The sequence below is a fragment of the Balaenoptera ricei genome, chromosome 9 (genome assembly GCF_028023285.1).
Source record: "Balaenoptera ricei isolate mBalRic1 chromosome 9, mBalRic1.hap2, whole genome shotgun sequence".
NCBI classification, from domain to species: Eukaryota; Metazoa; Chordata; class Mammalia; order Artiodactyla; family Balaenopteridae; genus Balaenoptera; species Balaenoptera ricei.
Window position 1 is genome coordinate 101,535,200 of NC_082647.1, and position 18,878 is coordinate 101,554,077.

An 18,878-nucleotide genomic window follows, 5' to 3' on the forward strand; every position below is an offset into this window, starting at 1 on the left:
CTTTGCCTTGTTTCATTGACTTATTTTTTTGAGGGTACTTTTTGTTTTTACATTTATTGAACATTTTGGTCAGAAAACATGATCTGCCTATCAAATCTTTGAAATTTGCAAAGAGTCTTTGTGATTTACAACACTTATAAAAAATTTATTATATACTTGTGTACTTGAAAAAACGTGTACATGTTGTATATAAATACATAATTTCTATTTTATATCCCAGTTCTTTTTTTTTTTAAATTAATTAATTTATTTATTTATGGCTGTGTTGGGTCTTCGTTTCTGTGCGAGGGCTTTCTCTAGTTGTGGCAAGTGGAGGCTACTCTTCATCGCGGTGCGTGGGCCTCTCACTGTCGTGGCCTCTCTTGTGGCGGAGCACAGGCTCCAGACGCGCAGGCTCAGTAGTTGTGGCTCACGGGCCTAGCTGCTCCGCGGCATGTGGGATCTTCCCAGACCAGGGCTCGAACCTGTGTCCCCCGCATTAGCAGGCAGATTCTTAACCACTGCGCCACCAGGGAAGCCCTATACCAGTTCTTTATATCCCTACAAATTCTACATCTGCTTGTTATATCCATGTCTAGTAGAGATGTGCTAAAATCCCCACTGTGATTGTGAATTTCAATCTTTTTATAGCTTTTTATTTTAGATGTTATCTTTTCTAAACCAACAAATAGATTGCCATCTATCTAATCCAATCTGAAAATCTGCCTTTTAAAAGATATTACTTTGTTAAGATTCATTGTTATTACTGGAATATTTGGACTTACTGCTGTCATTTACTTCTTTTCCTGACTTCTCTTGGATTTATGGTTTACTATATTCCTCTTTCTCCCTCCTCTGATGATTTGAGAGCTTTAAAAATTTTAGTCATATATTCTCTAAAGTAATTTTGAAAAGTGATGTACCCTTTTATACTTTTCAAGTCAACATAAAAACACTTTTATCGTACGTTTCAAAAATTGCAAAGGAAGTCATTTCGGTAGCACTGATGTTTTAAGCTAAATCCATTACATTATTAAAGTATCCAACTGAATCTAATTATCACAGTAATTTGCTATCTAAAAACACTCTTTAACATAGTAGGAAATTTTACACTATTTTATTCCCAACTCATATTTCCATTTTACTCTCCCACGTAATTTTTATCTCATTGTAATAAAGTGTAATGCTTGAAAGTCCTTACTGATATCTTGTCATACATCTGTTTCTCAAAAATGTATGAAAAATATATTTATTGAAAAATAAATATAAATTTATTGAAAAAATATATTTGGAAATTAAAAAAAAACCCATTTCCAATGGTTATAAACTTCCAAGTGTTGAAGTTATCTGTTATCTGGATTATCATTACTATTCAAACAATAAAAACACCATAAATACTGCTAATTGCTAGAATAAGACATTAATTTTATTACTATTTTTAAACTATAGATATAAATGCTGAGAAAACTCATTTACGCATACAAATAAAAAGGGATAGACTTTTGTTATAGTGATGTCACTTAATTCTTGTACACGTTTTAAGTTATATGCCAAAAATAATAAACTGATCATCAAATTATTTTTAATGATCTTTAACTAACAATCTGATTAAGTTTTCTTCCATTTTGTTGAAAACAAAGAATTGAAAAACCACCCTCACTGAAGACCTTGTTGTTCAGGGCATTTTCTTTCTCATATCCTTGGAAAGTTAACCAAAGGCCTTACTGAGACTTATCTATAACTTTTTCACTGACAGTCATCTTGTTTATGAAGCCTAAAATTAAGACAACCGTGAGTATAAACACCCCCATAAATTCCACATAATTATTGAGGATAATTCTACATAGATTAGAGAACAGAATATAAATACCTGAGAAGGAAGAATTAATCCTAACTAAGTAAAGCTGGTATTCCAAAGTTAAATGCACTGTCCTCGATTATGTTTTGTGGACATTTACACCCAAACCTATATGTAAATACATGTTCTGCTTTTAAAAGTATTGTTTATGGTATTTTATCAAACTAAGATGTACATTTTAACATCTCTGAAATTGGGATGCATCTTATAATTGACAGCATATTATAGTTTAGTTGGCAGTGTTTTTACTAAGTGGTATATAATGGATTATATATAATTATATAATAATAGTTTCTTAGGTTAGATGAAAAATTAGACTGTGGAAATTAAGAGCAAAAAAGATGTTGGGTCACTACTAAGTTCTGGGTTTATACAACGTATACTTACGACTATCATGGGTTTTATTTACAGTAAAATCCACAATATATTTCTGTTAATTTAAACTAAACACATAGTAGGAATGAAAAATAAAACAGAAATGGCTCAGAGACAATAAGCAGGAGACTTGGGCCAGGTAAAAAATTAATACGGATTTATAGAATCTAATAATGAACTGGCAAAGGATAATAAAAATGTTTCTCCTAAGAATCTGAAAAATGCTCTAGAAAATATAAAAATCATGAACTTACCTCTGAAATATGATGTTTTAAGATGTAAGGTTAATATGTCAGAAATAAACATGGAAATTTTAACTTCTTCCTCCTTGAAATCATGCAAATTATGCTATTAAGACAGGTTTGAGACATATTCATCAGGTTCTTTATCATTATTGAAAATGGGGAAAAGACAGTTTGCTTGACAGCAGATTCACCAAAACCCATCATGCTTGTATACCAATCTTAAATATTGTAAGATAAATGAGGCAAGCAACTTTTTCATTGTTTCCTAAAAATAAAGTGCCTTTCCCTTCATATTATGTTCATGCTCTCTTTGCTTTCACATGATTCACCCACAGGAAAAATGATTTTTTGAATAGTCAGGAGACAAAAAAGGCAAGGCCTATAAACAAAAACTGTCATCCCTCTATCTCCCTACTTGACAACACATCGTAGTTCTGAATATCTCCACATGGGCCAACATAACTCATTTCTAAGACCACACTTCACCTGTGATGAAAATACGTTAACTTCCACCATACTTCCTTGGGCAGTCAGAAAGGTCTGCTTGAGTTCAAAGGGCAGGGACATAACTCTATATCTTGATGAGGTAGAGGCAAGGTTCTGGAAGAGTCTGAGGGACTTGAAATATTGTTGGCATCATTTTTGAAAAGCACAACCTGCCATAGGTTTCTTCTGTCAAGTGGGAGAAGGGTAATTATGAAAAGGCAGAAGGGAAGAAAAGAGAACTGGCATAATCCACTGATCATGGAAGTGTTCTTTAAGCACATCATTTTAACTAAAGAGTGCATTTGGGATTTGAGGATCTGGATCAAAATACTCTTAAAGCTATCTTTGCCTTTATAGTTAAATACTCCCAGAAGTATAAACACCCGTGTTTGAAAACCCAGCTATAGATTACACTTCCATGAATATTTAAGATGCATACTTAACTATAAATTTCCCTAACAGTTATTTAGCGTCTCTGCGGAGGTAAAAATGTGTATTCTGGAACAATTAAAAAAATCATTTTTCATTTAAAAGAATGATCAATTCCTTTCACTCAGCTAAACAAAAATGGGCTAGTAATATAAACAAACCAATATCAATGTCGAAAGACCTTTGATAACTATATACACTACCAACCAGAGCAATAAAGCAATGTATCGTTCCTAAGGACAAAAATGTTTCTCTTAAAATCAGAAAGGTCAGACCTCTGGAAGATGTTGGTAACTTGGCAGAAGAGAAATTTTACATTTAGTTGTTTAACATTACACTTATAAAGTAGTAAAATAAAATGCACATAAGCCATTAGAACAATTATAATTTGAATGTTTTCCAAATATGATACGAATACATTAGCATAAAACCTTTCTTGACTTCCTTTTTTATTTTTGCCAATAATCCAGTGATCTCCAAGCAATGGCTTAATAATTATTTCTAAATGTCACTTCCTAGAGATAATATTTCTTACCTATGAAGTTCAATAAAAGGTATGCAAAAGTATTCTACTTGCTCTAATTTTCATCATACATCATGACCTCAAATTATCTAGAAAGACAAGATGTTCGAAAATAAGGACATTCCCTTTAAAACATTGGGGGAAAAATTACTATTCTCTTTATACATAGGAGATAAAGGCAGAGCAATATAGTAGTTAGAATGTCTGCATCCACTCACCATATATTTATTAAGCACCTACTGTTTTCCAGGCATCATTCTAAGAGCTGAGGATATAGGGGTAAGTGAGAAAGTAACAGCTACCATTTAGAGTGCTTACTATGTGCCAGGCTCTGGCCTAAGAGTTTTCACACATGTAAACCCATTTAATCCTCAAACACAACACCTCTATGACATGGGTACTGTTAATTTTTTCATTTTACATACAAGAAAATTGAGGCACAGAGAAGTTAAATAATTCACCAAGCTAGCAACTGGTAGTAGTAGTCCTGGGTGTCACGGAGCTTTTATTAATCTAAAATCCTTCCCTTCTCATTTTCTGTTTTGCCTCTGTGAAAAGACCTAACATACAACTAGAAGTGGTTATGGCTCAAATAGGTGGTGTAACCTTTTCACTTTCAAAGCTTTCTTTCTGGGAATGTTTAAACAAAATTTCAGCTATACTTTCATCATATATTGTGACCCCCCAAAATATCTAAAAGGCCTGAATGTTATAAGACTTGATTTTGTTTAAATAGTTGGGGAAAATGAAAATCCCCAACATTTTCATTTTTCTCCCCATTACTGTAGGTATAGGTAAGTAGCATTCCTTCCTTTGGAAAGCCTTTCTTTAATCCAGGGAGGCCTGGTGGGGCTGAAGACCATGGGACCCTGCCTCATTGTAGGGGTGAATCCATGCCAAGCTAATCATGCCACACTGCCTTGATCATAGTTATTGGATCAAGACTATAAAATATGACCTAAGCATGGCCAATCTGTCTTCACTGAGATTGACAGAGCTGGGAAATGTTCTCTTCACAACGGAAGTGATTTAAGACTGCTGGTAGCCATCTTCCTGGGCCTCAAGAGAAAATGACTCCACAATACTGAGAGATGTGGAGTAGAGAAATTCAGACGCAGAATTCTTTAATATAGCTATGCAAGAAATAGGTCTATCCTTGTCCTCTGCAGTTAAATGAGTATAAAGGGTATGAATACTTTTTTTATTTAAGCTTAAGTGGGTTTCTGTAACTTTCAATCAAGTTTCAATGCATTTTTACAAAAGCATTACATAAAATATGCATGTAGAACAATGGTTATAATATGAATAGAAATCTCCTTTATTCTTTTCCTTTACCCCCTTTCCCTATGAACAAATATAGAACTGTCTACAGGACAAAGGACAGTCTATTTCATTTTCAAAAGTAGTATGCAAAATATATACTTACAAATTCTAACTATGTGATTACAAAGCATTATTTTAATAATTCTTTGGCATATGACAAAAGCACAATATAGCTAGAAAGACAAAATGTTTTATTTTGAAACATTGGAAAAACATTAAAAGACAAATGTCCATTATATAACCAAGAATGTTAAGTATTTGGAAACTGTCAATATTCTAAAATTGGTAGGCACTTCCAGAGAGCTAAATATTACAAATTATCCTACCATATGTCTTCTCTAACACCAAAAATACTTGATATGATGAAGGAAGACACAACTAATTATTCAAAGTCACCATGTTAGGGTTCAACTTAATTACAAGCAAAAGTTTTGTCCAAGATGTTCCTGACAAATGAAGCTTCCAGTTGAATTTCAGAAATGTTAACAAAAGTATCTTCCTTTTTTGCCTGTGAATGTTTGCGTATTGCTGTATTGTTGGCTTATATCCACTACAGATACTGGTTCTAGGCCAGCCCAAGGGTCTTCAAGCATTGAAGGCTTGAAATAACTTTCCAACTCATTAGACATTCTCTTTTCTCTACCACGCCCTGATCCAAATGGTGTAGATGTCCTTGGAGAACCCTTTAGAAAAGAAATCATCAGTTAAAAAGACATTTAGTAGAGGTAACTGGTACTTTCTCTTTAGAGGCTAGGGGGGATCACACTGCTAGTTAAAAGTTGTGTCTTGAACCCAAATATGTTCACTTGCAAAGTCCATGCTTCCTTTAATCTAGTGTTTTAAAAAAGTATTTAAACCTATTTGATACGCTAATTTATTGATAATGTTATGCCCACTGTCACCTCAAATTCTTTTGGGTTTCTAATGTAGTAACTTTCCCAAACTATAAACTGGTGATGAAGTAAGAAATTACTTGTACTGTAGTTTTCCCTCAGTATTTCCCTATTGCTTCTGGAAGCAAATTAAACCTTTTTTTTTTTTTTTTAACCCTACAGCTTCAAAATTTCTAGAACCCTCCCATCTCATTAGCTCCACACTCAAAGGGATGGGTTTGGTTTAGCATAAGTTGGAAAACTACCAAGCATATTTAAGATGTAAACCACAGAATCCTAGACATACCAGAAAGAAGCCTTAGAGCAGAAGCCAATGTAGTTGAAAAACTAAGGCCAAATGGAAAAAAAAAAAAGAAAAGAAAAAAAAGGGAAAAGGTGCCAGCAACAGCAGAAGAAGAAAAAAAAAAAGGGAAAAGGTGCCATCAGTAGGAAGGTAGCACTAGCCTGTAACCCTAGAGATGAGCTCTATGCTGGGGATTCATTCGCTTTTTTTCCTCCTTGGAGACCGGGGACTCAGAAAAATTTACTGCAACGAACTGGCCAGGCCCCTGACGAAGGAGAGGGAAGTAGGGAAATCTGTGTTTGAGCGGCAGTGTACTGGCTAAAAGCAGGAGGACTATAGAAACAAAGTACAGCTCTGCAACTTTTTAGAGCATTCTAAAGAAAGTTATACTTAACTTCTCTGAGCCTCAGTTTATTCATCTGCGACATGGGGCTAACGATAGTATTTCACTTCATAGAGGATTCAAAATAATCCACGCAAAGGGATTATTAGTACCATGCCTGCCATACAGTAAGAGCTCGGCAAACGCTGGCTATTATTACCTGGGGGTGGGTCTGCTGCTGCCCTGGGGAGTAGCCGAATTGCTGCTGGGACCCCGCGGGGGACTTGGAGTAGTTGCCAGGGTAGCCGCCAGGGGACGGAGACCCGAACCGGCCCCCAGGGAAGCTGCCGCCGTGTCGCGGAGAGTGGCTGCTCCCGTAGGGCCTAGACCTGGGCCCGTACGGCGGCGTGTGGTGTGGACTCCCGTACCCGTCCCGCGGGGATGGCGGCCGCGCTCCGCCTCCGCCCGGGGTACCCCGGAAGCTGCTCCCGCTACCCCAACCTCCTACACCCGGGCCGGGGCAAGGAGGAGTCGGGGGTCGGAAATTCTGTCGGTGCATCTCAGGAGACGAAGACGAGGACCTCACTGGTACGTTCTCCCGCCGGAACTGTCGCGACGACCGTTCAGAGACACTTGGTGGTCCTTCACCAAAACAGTCCTCCGCCCGCCAGCACCATAGAGCACATTGGTTCCGGCCTCACAAAGGTTCCTGCGGGGCGGCGGGATAAGTAGGTTATCGAATTGGGTACAGATTCAGCTGATTTAAGTGAAGGAAGGAGGAAGAAAAAGGATAAAGTGAAGGGCGAATCCCGGGCCCCAGCAATGGCCTTTGCAGTCCCGCGGGTTGGCACTGACTGACGGACTCGACGCCTGCCGAGCGGATGGGGCGGGGGGGCCCGGAGTGCTGGGCAGGGCAGGGCCCCTCCCACCTGGCGGGGGGCGGGAACCGAGGTGTCCGCGGGCGCCCCCAGTGGCTACGGGTCGCGCGCGCGCTTCGTTCTCCACTCAACGCGGGGAGCGAGGATTTCACAGGGGTACGCGATGCTGGCGACGCTGGCGAGGGTCGCGGCTCTGCGGAGAACCGGCCTTCTCTCCCGCCGGGGCGGCGGGAGGGGGCTGTGGACCGGCCGCCCGCAGTCAGGTATCCTCCGAGACTCGGTCCGGGCGGCGAAAGGGACCCCAGCCCCAGCCTCCCCACTCCGGCGGCACCCCAAGGAGAGAGCCGCGCTTTCCAGAAGTATCCGCTGTCCCCGCCGCCCGCCCTTTGGCCTTTCGCGTCTCCCCTTGCCCTGGCTCCGCGGTAGCCCCGTGGTCACCCTTCCCGGCGTCCGGGCCCGGGTCCGGCCCCTGCACGGTCCTACTGGGCGGACTCACCTCTTTCCCTTACTCCCACCCCCTCGTCCCCCAAGTTTAAATACCTTGAAAAATGCACCCTCAGCCACATTTCAGGAAGGGTTTCAGACTGCACTTTAAATAACTCGGGGGCGAGGCTCTGCTCGCAGAGGCCGCACTTTACTCCCTTCCTTGTTCTTGTTAAATGCAAGCGGGTAAGCGAGTTGGTTAGGAAGCAGAGAGCCTGATTTTCAAAAGGAGCAACATTTGGCTAAAGCTCTTAAAATAATGATCTTTTCACAGACTTTTGGTTATAAAGAAAAGTGTGATCATTCAAGAATGACCCCTAATGTATAAACCCACCTTTGTACCGAATACCTGTCTCAGAATTTTATTTAGAAGATGAAATTTAGATTTACTCCAGTTTTCTAGAACTTTCTTTACACCCTCCGAAGCTGGGAATGATAGTCCACTGTGAGTCTTGACATCATCTTGTAGGAAACAGAATCTTAAAGAATTTTCGGACTCATTTAATCATAGCCTAATGGGTAGCCTGGACCTGTGCTTTTCAGCCTGTGAACCTTCTTGCAGGTGCCGCTCCGCACTGTCCGTTTGACACGTTCTGTGACGTGGCAAGCCGAAGAATGTGATGTTTTCTCAGCTTCCGTCCTTGATGAATGGAGATACACACACACTTTTCTGTTGTTGTTTGTTCTGAGGGAATTCGGTTCATCAGGCTTTTCCCTTAGACACAAGTTGTAGAATCAATCAAGGCAGGATAATGCCATCAAGGCTTTGTGATGCAGTTAAGGCCCAGGGATCCCAGATTATTCGCTTTATTATATACTTTTGTCCTGGCCAAAATTTCACCTTTCTGGACATTGTCTTTGGTGCTTAGCTTAATGCCTGGTAATTGGGCTGTCAGATATTTATTGAATGAATGAGTGGGTCACATCATATTGGTCAGTGATTCTCACCTATAATACCCTCTTTAATATCATCAACTAATCTACATTTTGGGGGGAGGGAGCAGAAAAATGAGGGTGGCAGGGATCAAAATTACCTTTGTTAATTTTTAAATAACTGGCAAATGTTTTGCAGAATTGAGTGAAGTACTGTAAGTTGTCATTTTACTTGCCTTACACTTCTGGAATGCTCTTTCCTATAGTGATACACTGCTATCTTCTACACATATGAACTTGCATTAGAAACGGGGGAGGTAGATTTTGACAGGTAGATTGCACATGACAGTGTGCCTGTCATCATGTTTTCAGGTATATATGAGGATTGAGGGAGAGTACATTCTTTATAATTATTTGGAAACTCCAGATTCCACTTGGATCACTTCTGAGAATAGACAACTTGCCTTTTCACAGATGAGAAATTGTCCAAGAAAAGTGACTTGCTTGAATTCACGTAGCAAATGGATGTGGGACCAGAACTCAGGCTTCTTGAATCCCAGGCAGTTGTCCTTTTTCCTAGGTAAAGAAATATGAATTGACGCTCAGTCCATCCTTTGAAAAATGCAATAGATAAATAAGCATGTAAAATTCTGACAGTGAAACCGCGTAGCATATTATTTTAGGTATTTAGAGATTAGTAGATACAACCTTAGTATTGAACTTTTGTGGATGTAGCTAGAATCTTCCTGAGTATTAACCTGGGAATTGCAGTCTGGCTGCCTGAACTGGTGGGTCTGAGGTCCCCAGATACAGACTTGTGTTGGTTATTTATATGGTGGTGAGTTCAGGGGAAGAGAGATGAAGGAAGTTTTATGTTGCGTTGCCTGGAAATAGAAAAGTGAATTGAGATGATGTATATGAGAGTTTGGTGGCTGCGCCATGAACTAAGTCTGAGTCCTGTGGAGAGAAAAGAGCACGTTAGCATTTTTGTGAGTAACACAGGTATTGTTCCCACAAAAAGAGAATTGCAGCACTCTTCAGGGAAGACCAGCATTAGAAAGCAGGATCCTCAGTAGGCTAGCGCTTTTATTGAAGACACTGCTAGTGGCTAGGTGCTGTCTTCAAGTGGCATTGTACACAGAGGACATCAACAGGCAAAACGTCAAGGAACCTTCTCAGTACCCATGAGTTATGTGGGGAGCCCCCAGATTAATTGGTTAACTTTGTGGTGGTGCATGTTTTATAAGTTTTACATGAATACAAGTAAGAGTATCACTAAGGAAATTTAAGTGTAAGTGAAAATGGGGCCTTGTCTATTTCTGTAAGACTGAGGATCTTTATTTGGGTTACCTAAGATTTTTTGGTGTGTCTTTTTTCAGTAAATTAAACAAAAAATTTTTTTTTTTTTGTAGAGCCTTTATGAGAGCAGGTGGCTTTGTGTTTGAAGCAGGAATTGGGGTCTCATTGCTGCTCCCTCTGTCCCCTACTTTAACTGCCTCCCTGAAAAGACACTTCTGGGGGCACTGCTGAGGAATTCCTAGGGCTCTCCAGAAAGGGTTTGGAAGCCAATATTTTAGGTAGCTGTCAGGTATTAATGAGTGCTGCAAAAGTAAATACTTTGGTTAGTCTTACTGCTTATTACCAAGGAGTAAATATTTTCATGTTTCTGCATGGTCAGGGCTTTCTAAGCCAAGGAAACTAGAGCCTGGGTTAAAGGGCAAGCCTTGGAAGTTAAAGGATGACTGAAATGATTGTTAGAGAACTCTCAGGAAGTTTATGTTTATATTTCAAAGGGGTATAAAACTCAGAGCCTTGGAGACATTCCCAAGATTGAGACTGTAAACCCAGGGAAGTTTATCTTTCCCCTTGGAGACATTTATTTACATTCCAAAGGGTTAGAACCCAGGGACCATCCCCTTCTCTTCCGAAGGAGAATTTGCTTACATTAGGAAGATAAGCCTTCTCTGCTTTTCTTGGGGGAAGGTGGCTGCTGGGCAGCTGTCCCATACAAACTAATAGGTTTATAATCTGGGGGACTTTTCCTGGGGTTCAGTCCTTGTATGTGCACGCCTAGTCCGCCAGCTCTCATTATGACGCCTGTGGCATATTAGGTGTGGGGAAAATGGTGCATTTCTTGATGTAAGTAGTAATAACTCTGATCTCTGCTTCAAAAACCTCATGTTTTTGAATACATATAGATATTAAAAACATATATATATATATATATATATATATATTTTTTTTTTTTTTTTGCCATGCCACGCGGCCTATAGAATCTTAGTTCCCTGACCAGGGATCGAACCTGCGCCCCCCTGCGTTGGAAACACAGAGTCTTAACCACTGAACCACCAGGGAAGTCCCCCCAAAAATGTATTTTTTTTTTTTTAAAACACTTTTATTATTTATTTATTTATTTATTTATGGCTGTGTTGGGTCTTCGTTTCTGTGCGAGGGCTTTCTCTAGTTGTGGCAAGTGGGGGCCACTCTTCATTGCGGTGCGCGGGCCTCTCACTATCGCGGCCTCTCTTGTTGCGGAGCATGGGCTCCAGTCGTGCAGGCTCAGTAGTTGTGGCTCATGGGCCTAGTTGCTCCGCGGCATGTGGGATCTTCCCAGACCAGGGCTCGAACCTGTGTCCCCTGCATTGGCAGGCAGATTCTCAACCACTGCGCCACCAGGGAAGCCCCAAAAGTGTATTTTTGATGATGAAAGCACTTCTTAGGACAGAAGAATGTATTTAATAGTTTCTATGTATAGAAATTTTTGTTCCGATTTTAGTATATGTGCTGCTGAAGGGAGCCCTAGAAATGTTTGTACAGTCATCCCTCGGTATCTGCAGGTGATTGGTTCCAGGAACCCCCTTTGGATACCAAAAACTGAGGGTGCTCAAGTCCCTTATCATATAAAGTGGTTTAGTATTTGCATATAACTACACAACCTGTGTATACCTAAAATCATCTCTATATTACTTATAGTATCTGATACAATATAAATGATATGTAAATAGTTGACAGTACGGTGCAACTCTATGTAAATAGTTGTGGGAGGTGCAGCATATTCAAATCGTGCTTTTTGGAATTTCTTGGCATTTTTTTTCTCCCAAATATTTTCGGTACACTGCTGGTTGAGTCTGCAGTTGGGGAACCCACAGATATAGAGGGCCTACTGTATGTATACTTAGAGCATAAGCTTTATCTTAATATTTCCTGAAGCCTTTCAGGTTACCTCCGTTTTCCTTATATACCTTCTGTTGTCAGCTGTTCCATGTTGAAGACTGTCAGTCGTAGAAAAGTAAAGGCATCTCTGGGATTGATTAGCTCATTTACTGGTAAGGTGAGGCCTGCCTTGAATGCAGTAGACCACTTAACTATCACGTAGCGTTCTCATTGATAAAGCAGGTATTAGAAGTAACTTGTTTTTGCCTCTGAGAGCCAAACTGCTGTTAATGATCTTCTTTTCAATTCTAAGCATGTATCCACTGTCCATAGTAGTCAAGCACAGGTGAAAAGTATTATACATGTTTATTTCTTTTGGACTAATATTCTTCACCCATGTGTAATGCAAGTGTTAATGCGTTAACTCACACTTATAAAAGTTTTCATTGAAAATAATAAAATTGTTGACAGAATACTTTGACATGAAGAAGAATGTAAGAGTATGATTATTCTTTTCCAGACACAAATGTTTGTTTTAAAAGGAGTAAGTAAAATTTTAATGTCGCTAGAATTGGTATCTTTGTATTTTTCCAATTGTAAAAACAATACGTACCTTTTGTAGAAAACCTGAAATGTTTAGCAAAATAGAAGGCAAGAAAAAATATTAGTCTCTTATCTAAGAAGCAAATACTTAACATATGAATAGAAAAAAATAAACCTTACATACTTTAAAACTTTAAATAGGAAAATAAAAGCTTTTTAAAAGGGAAAACCAACTATACATGAGTATTTATATAATGTGGGGTTGGAAAAACATGATACCTGTACAGAAAAGAGTTAACATAGCAGGCCTCAGGCTGCTGTCTTTAGAAGGACCTTCTTACAAGTGTGGCCCTTGTTTGGCATCTGGGAACTTGGCACTCGAACTGCTCCCTAATTAATAAGGGTGCTTAGATGATTTGTACAATCAGTGTGATTTATGGATTTATGGTGAGCACCTGATTTTCTTCTGGGAGTCCAGAATTTTGGTGCATGCTGAGCAGAGAGTGCCTATATGAAAAGCCCTCAATAAAACCTTTGGATTCTGGGTCCGTAATAGACTTCCCTGAGCAGAAACATTGCACATGTTACTGAATTTTTTTGTTGCTGGAGAAAGAAGCAACAAAAGAAGCTTGGCATGGCCCCTCGTGGGAGGGAGAGAACATAAGAAGCCTGTGCATGGATTTTTCCAGACTCTGCTCGTCTTTTTCACTGACTGATTGGGTCATATATCATTTTGCTGTAATAAACCTTTAGTCATGAATACAGCTATGTACTGAGTCTTTTTAGCAACTCACTGAAGGTGTGGGTAGTCTGAAGGAACCCTGAAACAATAGCAAAGGCAGAAAATAAAAGAAATGATTTTTTGCAAAGTGAAATTCCAAAACCATCCAAAAAACCAAACAGCAGATAAAGAAAAATTACTTTTGCTAATTATGACTCATAAAAGGTTAATATTCTTACTACATGAAGAATCCATACAAATCAATAAGAAGAAAGATAAACATGCCTGTAGACATATGGGCCAACAAGAAGAATAGATTATTTTTAAGAGAAGAAAAAGAGCAAGTATTAAAAACAATGTAACTTCAGAGGTCATTAAATAAATGCAAATTAAAATGGTAGTAGCATGCAAATTTTTAACTGTTAAATTTACAACAAACAAGTAAACAGTATGCTCCCCAAACCAAGTGACCATATGCAGGGTTATGGAAGATGGTGGAGAGCACTGTTTCCATATACTGCTGGTGCCAGTATACGTTAATACTGCCTTTCTGGTGGACAGTGTGATGAAATGTATGAAAAGTTTGAAAGAGTTTATAACATGAACTTGGCTAGGTCACCTTAAGACCTTCCTCTGTCCTTGGAAGCATGCTCCTCATTCTCCTTTCTCCATCCCCCAAAACTCTAAAAGCCTTAGAGAATAATTTTTTTAAAAATTTATTTGTTTATTTATTTTTGGCTGTATTTGGCTGCACATGGGCTTTCTCTAGTTGCGGCGAGTGGGGGCTACTCTTCGTTGCGGTGCGTGGGCTTCTCATTGCGGTGGCTTCTCTTGCTGCAGGGCACGGGCTCTAGGTGCATGGGCTTCAGTAGTTGTGGCTTGCTGGCTCAGTAGTTGTGGCTCTAGAGCGCAGGCTCAGTAGTTGTTGCACACGGGCTTAGTTGCTCCGTGACATGTGGGATCTTCCCGGCCCAGGGATCGAACGCGTGTCCCCTGCATTCGCAGGTGGATTCTTAACCACTGCGCCATGAGGGAAGTCCCTTAGAGAATAATTTTTATCTTTACTCCTTAAAGAGAAGTTCCTGGGAGGGTTCTGTAGCCCTTCGCAGAAAGCATCCTAAATTCCCTCTAGACATCTCCTGCTCGTCAGAATTACCCATTGGAAGCTGTTGAAAACAAATCATGGGCTTATTTCTTTATTGTTTTTGGCCCTGCCATGTGGCATGCGAGATCTTAGTTCCCCCACCGGGGATTGAACCTGTGCCTCCTGCAGTGGAAGCGCGGAGTCTTAAATCACTGGACCGCCAGGGAAGTCCCGAAAACAAAAATCAAATCATAAGACATTTTTTCTCACGTGTGTATCCGTCCACACACTTCTTCCAGGCTGTCCCTTCTCTTCCCTTCTGTTCCTCCTCTGTTTATCTGCAGTGGGTCTGTAAAATCGGGTTCCCTACGTTTTTTGTGTCAAAAGAAGCTCATCACATTCACAGTCTAACACTGTGCCCCACCTCCACCCTCCCACGCCTCGCATGCACACATTTTCTTCTTTGCCATGATAATTATCATTTCCCTCAAGTACCTGTGATGGTGTTTTGCTGGTTGTCCCCTGGAAGGGATGCCTTTTCCTAGTTGGCACAAAGGTCTTGCCTTCGCTCAGTCTTTTCCGGGAGGAGAGCCACCACACCAACACGGAGAAGTTCCAGGGGCCTCTCGGGTTTGTGGGCATTCGTATTTGGTAATTCATTGCGATCATTTGCTCCATGAGTTCCTGGTTGAGCCACTTCTTATCCTCTGAGTAGTTCACTTCAGGCTGGCCCATTAAAGAGGCCTGAACACTGAAGTTTTTTTCTCTGGCTTCCTGACTTCTGGTTGTGAATCCTACAACTATAAATTGATTTATAAAGTCTATAAGGTGGTGCTGTTTTCCACCTTTCCATGTGCCAGTCTATAGCAGTGGTCTTTCTCCTAAATGACTTTTGAAAGGCAATTCATTGCATATATTTAAGTTCATATTTAAAAGTTTTTATCACAAGTAAATTTTACAAGCACTAAGGTGAGGGTAAGAGCTGTAATGTGTAAGGAATATGTTTTCCTTCTGCCCAGTGGGAGAAGGCTTATCATGAAGGCTTATTCGTAGGCCTTATTTGATCAATTTTAGGAAAAAATACGTATGAAAGTTGAAGACCTGGAAATTGATTTCTTTAAAATGATTCATTTCTTACAAAAGTCTTCACATATCTCAGTTTGAAAACTGCTGCTAACAGTGAAACAACCTACCCCTGAAATGGACTTTCCAGTTGTTGGCTCTGATGCTCTACGGTCGCTTAGAGGCTACCATTTTTCCTCCTCCAGTGCTTGGTTTCTTCATTGGTCAGGATAGGCTAGATGGGGTGGTGGTACAAATTAGCCCACAATCTCAGTGGCTTAATACAATAAAACACCTTTCTTGCACATATAGCTACGCTATTTGAAAATTGTAGCTTCCAAGGTCACTGCGGCAGGAGTATAGAAGCCTGGAGGATTTTGTGGGATGTTTTTAAGGATCAGGGCTGGAATTAGCTTATGTTTCATTGGCCAGGCCCCCGGCGTTTGGGCCCAACCTAATTGCAAGAGAAGCTGGGAAATGTAGAAGAGCAGAGCGATTTGGGATTAGCACTGATTTGTACTTTGGTTGTGGGCATGCTTTACCTATCATTCAAAAACCCTTTATCTGGTCTTTTTCCACTGTTCTTCCTGTGAATTTCTCAAGTTTTCATTAAAATAGTAGCATCCAACAGTTTAAAAACCTGTTTGATTGCAAATCCCATAGTAATAGCCAAGTCCTTGCAGGAGAAGGGCAATTCTCAAGAAACTGAGTGTCAATGGAAGGTGAATTATAAATTATTATAAGTTACTATCCATCTAGCTATTGTTCACTGGTTGTCTCTAAATGGTGTAATTGCCTCGTAACTTTGGCATCACTTCCACAGTACCTTTTTACAACTCAAAATTTTTAGGTTCCCTGGAATGTTTTCCAGTGGATTCTAATTTTCCAAGTACTCTAAATTCCTAAAATTACCTGCCAAATTATACTATTAGGAACAGAGCTTCTTTCAAGACTTTTAACCTGTGCTAGAAAGAAAATATCCTGCTAACTATTCTAAATAAAGCTTTGAAGAGATATCCATCTACTATCTCACTCCTAAGTTCTGGTAGTTAAGTTCTCTGTAAAATATCAAATTAAGAAATCATTTCGGTGTATATCACATGTTGTATTTCATAGTGATATTCGATCAGTTTGTTTTATGATGACTTTTTTTTTGTTTTAATGTCTCAGTAGTTGACTAGTACAGTGGGGGAGGGATGCCATGATTGCTGTCCTACAGATGAGCCACTTCTGTGGGCATCTGTCAATTATATCTACTCTGGTGCTGCTCAAGTTTATTTGTGTCGTGGAAACCTTAGGGCCAATACCACGGGAGTTCCTAGAAGCAGCTCTGACAAGCATAGATTTGATGGCAGCTTCATTGTAGTTATACTGCTTTGCATGGTTACTCAGCTGTGATCATCATAATAGCTTTCCATCCTAGAGGCCAAATAAGTTAGAGCGATATACAAGCTGCTCAATATATCTTAACAAATTATGTTATAATAGATGCTCTTTTCAACTGTTTTTTCCCCCTGTAATCAGCCTATTCTGGTCTTTCACAAACAGGCAAAATATGGCTGTAGATATCTTTTTAAAATATAGAGTATTGAGAATCATATATGTTATTTTATGTTCTTTGAAATAATCATGAGTCATGTGTTTTTCTTTTGTTTTCAAATCTGGATTATCTACTTTAATAGGTATTGTGACTGTATAATACAATGATGACGATGATAACAACAATTGTTGATTTTTAGTGAGCATTTACCATGTGCCAGGAAGTGTACTAAGCACTTTACATATAGCATTTCATTTAATCCTTGCAAACTCTGTGATATAGGTGTTTCAGATGGGGAAACTGAAGCTCAGAGAAGTGAAGTTACCTTGGTCAAGGTCACTAGGGTAGTAAGTAGTGAAGCAGAGAATTAAATCCAGTCAGTCTCCAGGGTTTATGCTCTTAACTGTTTAAAACTCATTAATTGATTTTGACTTAAATGTGCTCTAGAAGTCCTTTCTGGTTATCTTCTCAGATAATAAAAGTAAAATTCTATTGCCTGATGTTAAATTAATTCATTTGAAAAGTTTTGTGTCATTAAACAAAATTTATTATGGTTGTGAGATGATATTGGTAGAGAAATATAGACTTCTCTTTATGGAGTTATAATGAAATGAGATTTATGGGTTGAAGAGACCTCTAAATATATTTCCTGCATCATTTGAAATAAAACAAGGGCCCCAAAAGAGATGAGTACATAAGACCAGTAGTTTTGGAGTCTTATGTAACATAAAGAATTACTTGTCCATTCATTCCTAATGATGTCAAAATATCTTCTCACATTTGAGGTCTTTTTCTATATTTTATTTTCTCTAAAATATCTTGTTTTCTCTCTCATTTTGTTCTTTTATGTTTTCACTTTTTGATTTTCCTTTGTCTTTTTTTTTTTGCTGATTATACACTTAATCACAATTAAGCAAAATTACAGAAATAAATAACTTAGCTAGTGAAAGTTCTCCATAAATTCTTACCCCAAGATTTAGCCACCAGTAGAATTTTATGAATGCTCCTAGAAATACCAACGTGTATTATTAATATTATTATGTATCTTTACAAATATAGGATCATATTATACATTCGCTTCTACAACTTGATTTATTTTTTAACTTAGGAATATATCTTGGTGAACTTTACATGTCAGGGTATGTAAATGTCTCATTTTTCTTAACGTTGGCACGGTATTTTTTTATATGGATGTGCCGGTGCTTATTTAACATTTCACCTGTTGGTGGATTTTTGCAGTTTTTTTTTTTTTTTTTTTAATTTTTTTTTTTAATGCTATTCTTGTCTGCTTACATTCTTTTTATTTATGTATGTATGTATGTATGTATGTATGGCTTTGTTGGGTCTTCGTTTCTGTGCGAGGGCTTTCTCTAGTTGTGGCAAGCGGGGGCCACTCTTCATCGCGGTGCGGGGGCCACTCTTCATTGCGGTGTGGGGGCCACTCTTCATCGCGGTGCGCGGGCCTCTCACTGTCACGGCCTCTCTTGTTGCGGAGCACAGGCTCCAGACGCGCAGGCTCAGTAGTTGTGGCGCACGGGCCCAGTCGCTCCGCGGCATGTGGGATCCTCCCAGGCCAGGGCCCGAACCCGCGTCCCTTGCATTGGCAGGCAGATTCTCAACCACTGCTCCACCAGGGAAGCCCCTGCACTGTTTTGAATATTTTGCTTCAGTATTAAAAACAGTGAGGCAGGGGAAGGGGTAGTTAGGGAGTTTGGGATTGACATGTACAATGGGTCTCTTCAACCCATAAATCTCATTTCATTATAAATCCATAAAGAGAAGTCTATATTTCTCTACCAATATCATCTCACAACCATAATAAATT

General features: G+C 39.4%; 2 protein-coding genes across 2 annotated transcripts in view; one reads left to right on the top strand and one right to left on the bottom strand.

Moving 5' to 3' along the window:
- Window positions 1-5,410: 5,410 nt before the first annotated feature.
- MPLKIP (M-phase specific PLK1 interacting protein) lies at window positions 5,411-7,399 on the bottom strand. Its single transcript, XM_059934213.1, has 2 exons — window positions 6,937-7,399; window positions 5,411-5,901 (listed from the first exon to the last, which is right to left on the bottom strand). The coding sequence occupies exons 1-2, from the start codon at window positions 7,273-7,275 to the stop codon at window positions 5,701-5,703; spliced, it is 540 nt and encodes a 179-aa protein (XP_059790196.1). The 5' UTR covers window positions 7,276-7,399; the 3' UTR covers window positions 5,411-5,700.
- A 172-nt stretch (window positions 7,400-7,571) lies between these two features.
- SUGCT (succinyl-CoA:glutarate-CoA transferase) overlaps window positions 7,572-18,878 on the top strand; it is a 790,246-nt gene continuing 778,939 nt past the window's right edge. The window contains 2 exon segments of the mRNA XM_059934212.1: window positions 7,572-7,723; window positions 7,725-7,857. Coding sequence (XP_059790195.1) covers window positions 7,598-7,723; window positions 7,725-7,857 — 259 coding nt within the window. The 5' untranslated portion in view covers window positions 7,572-7,597.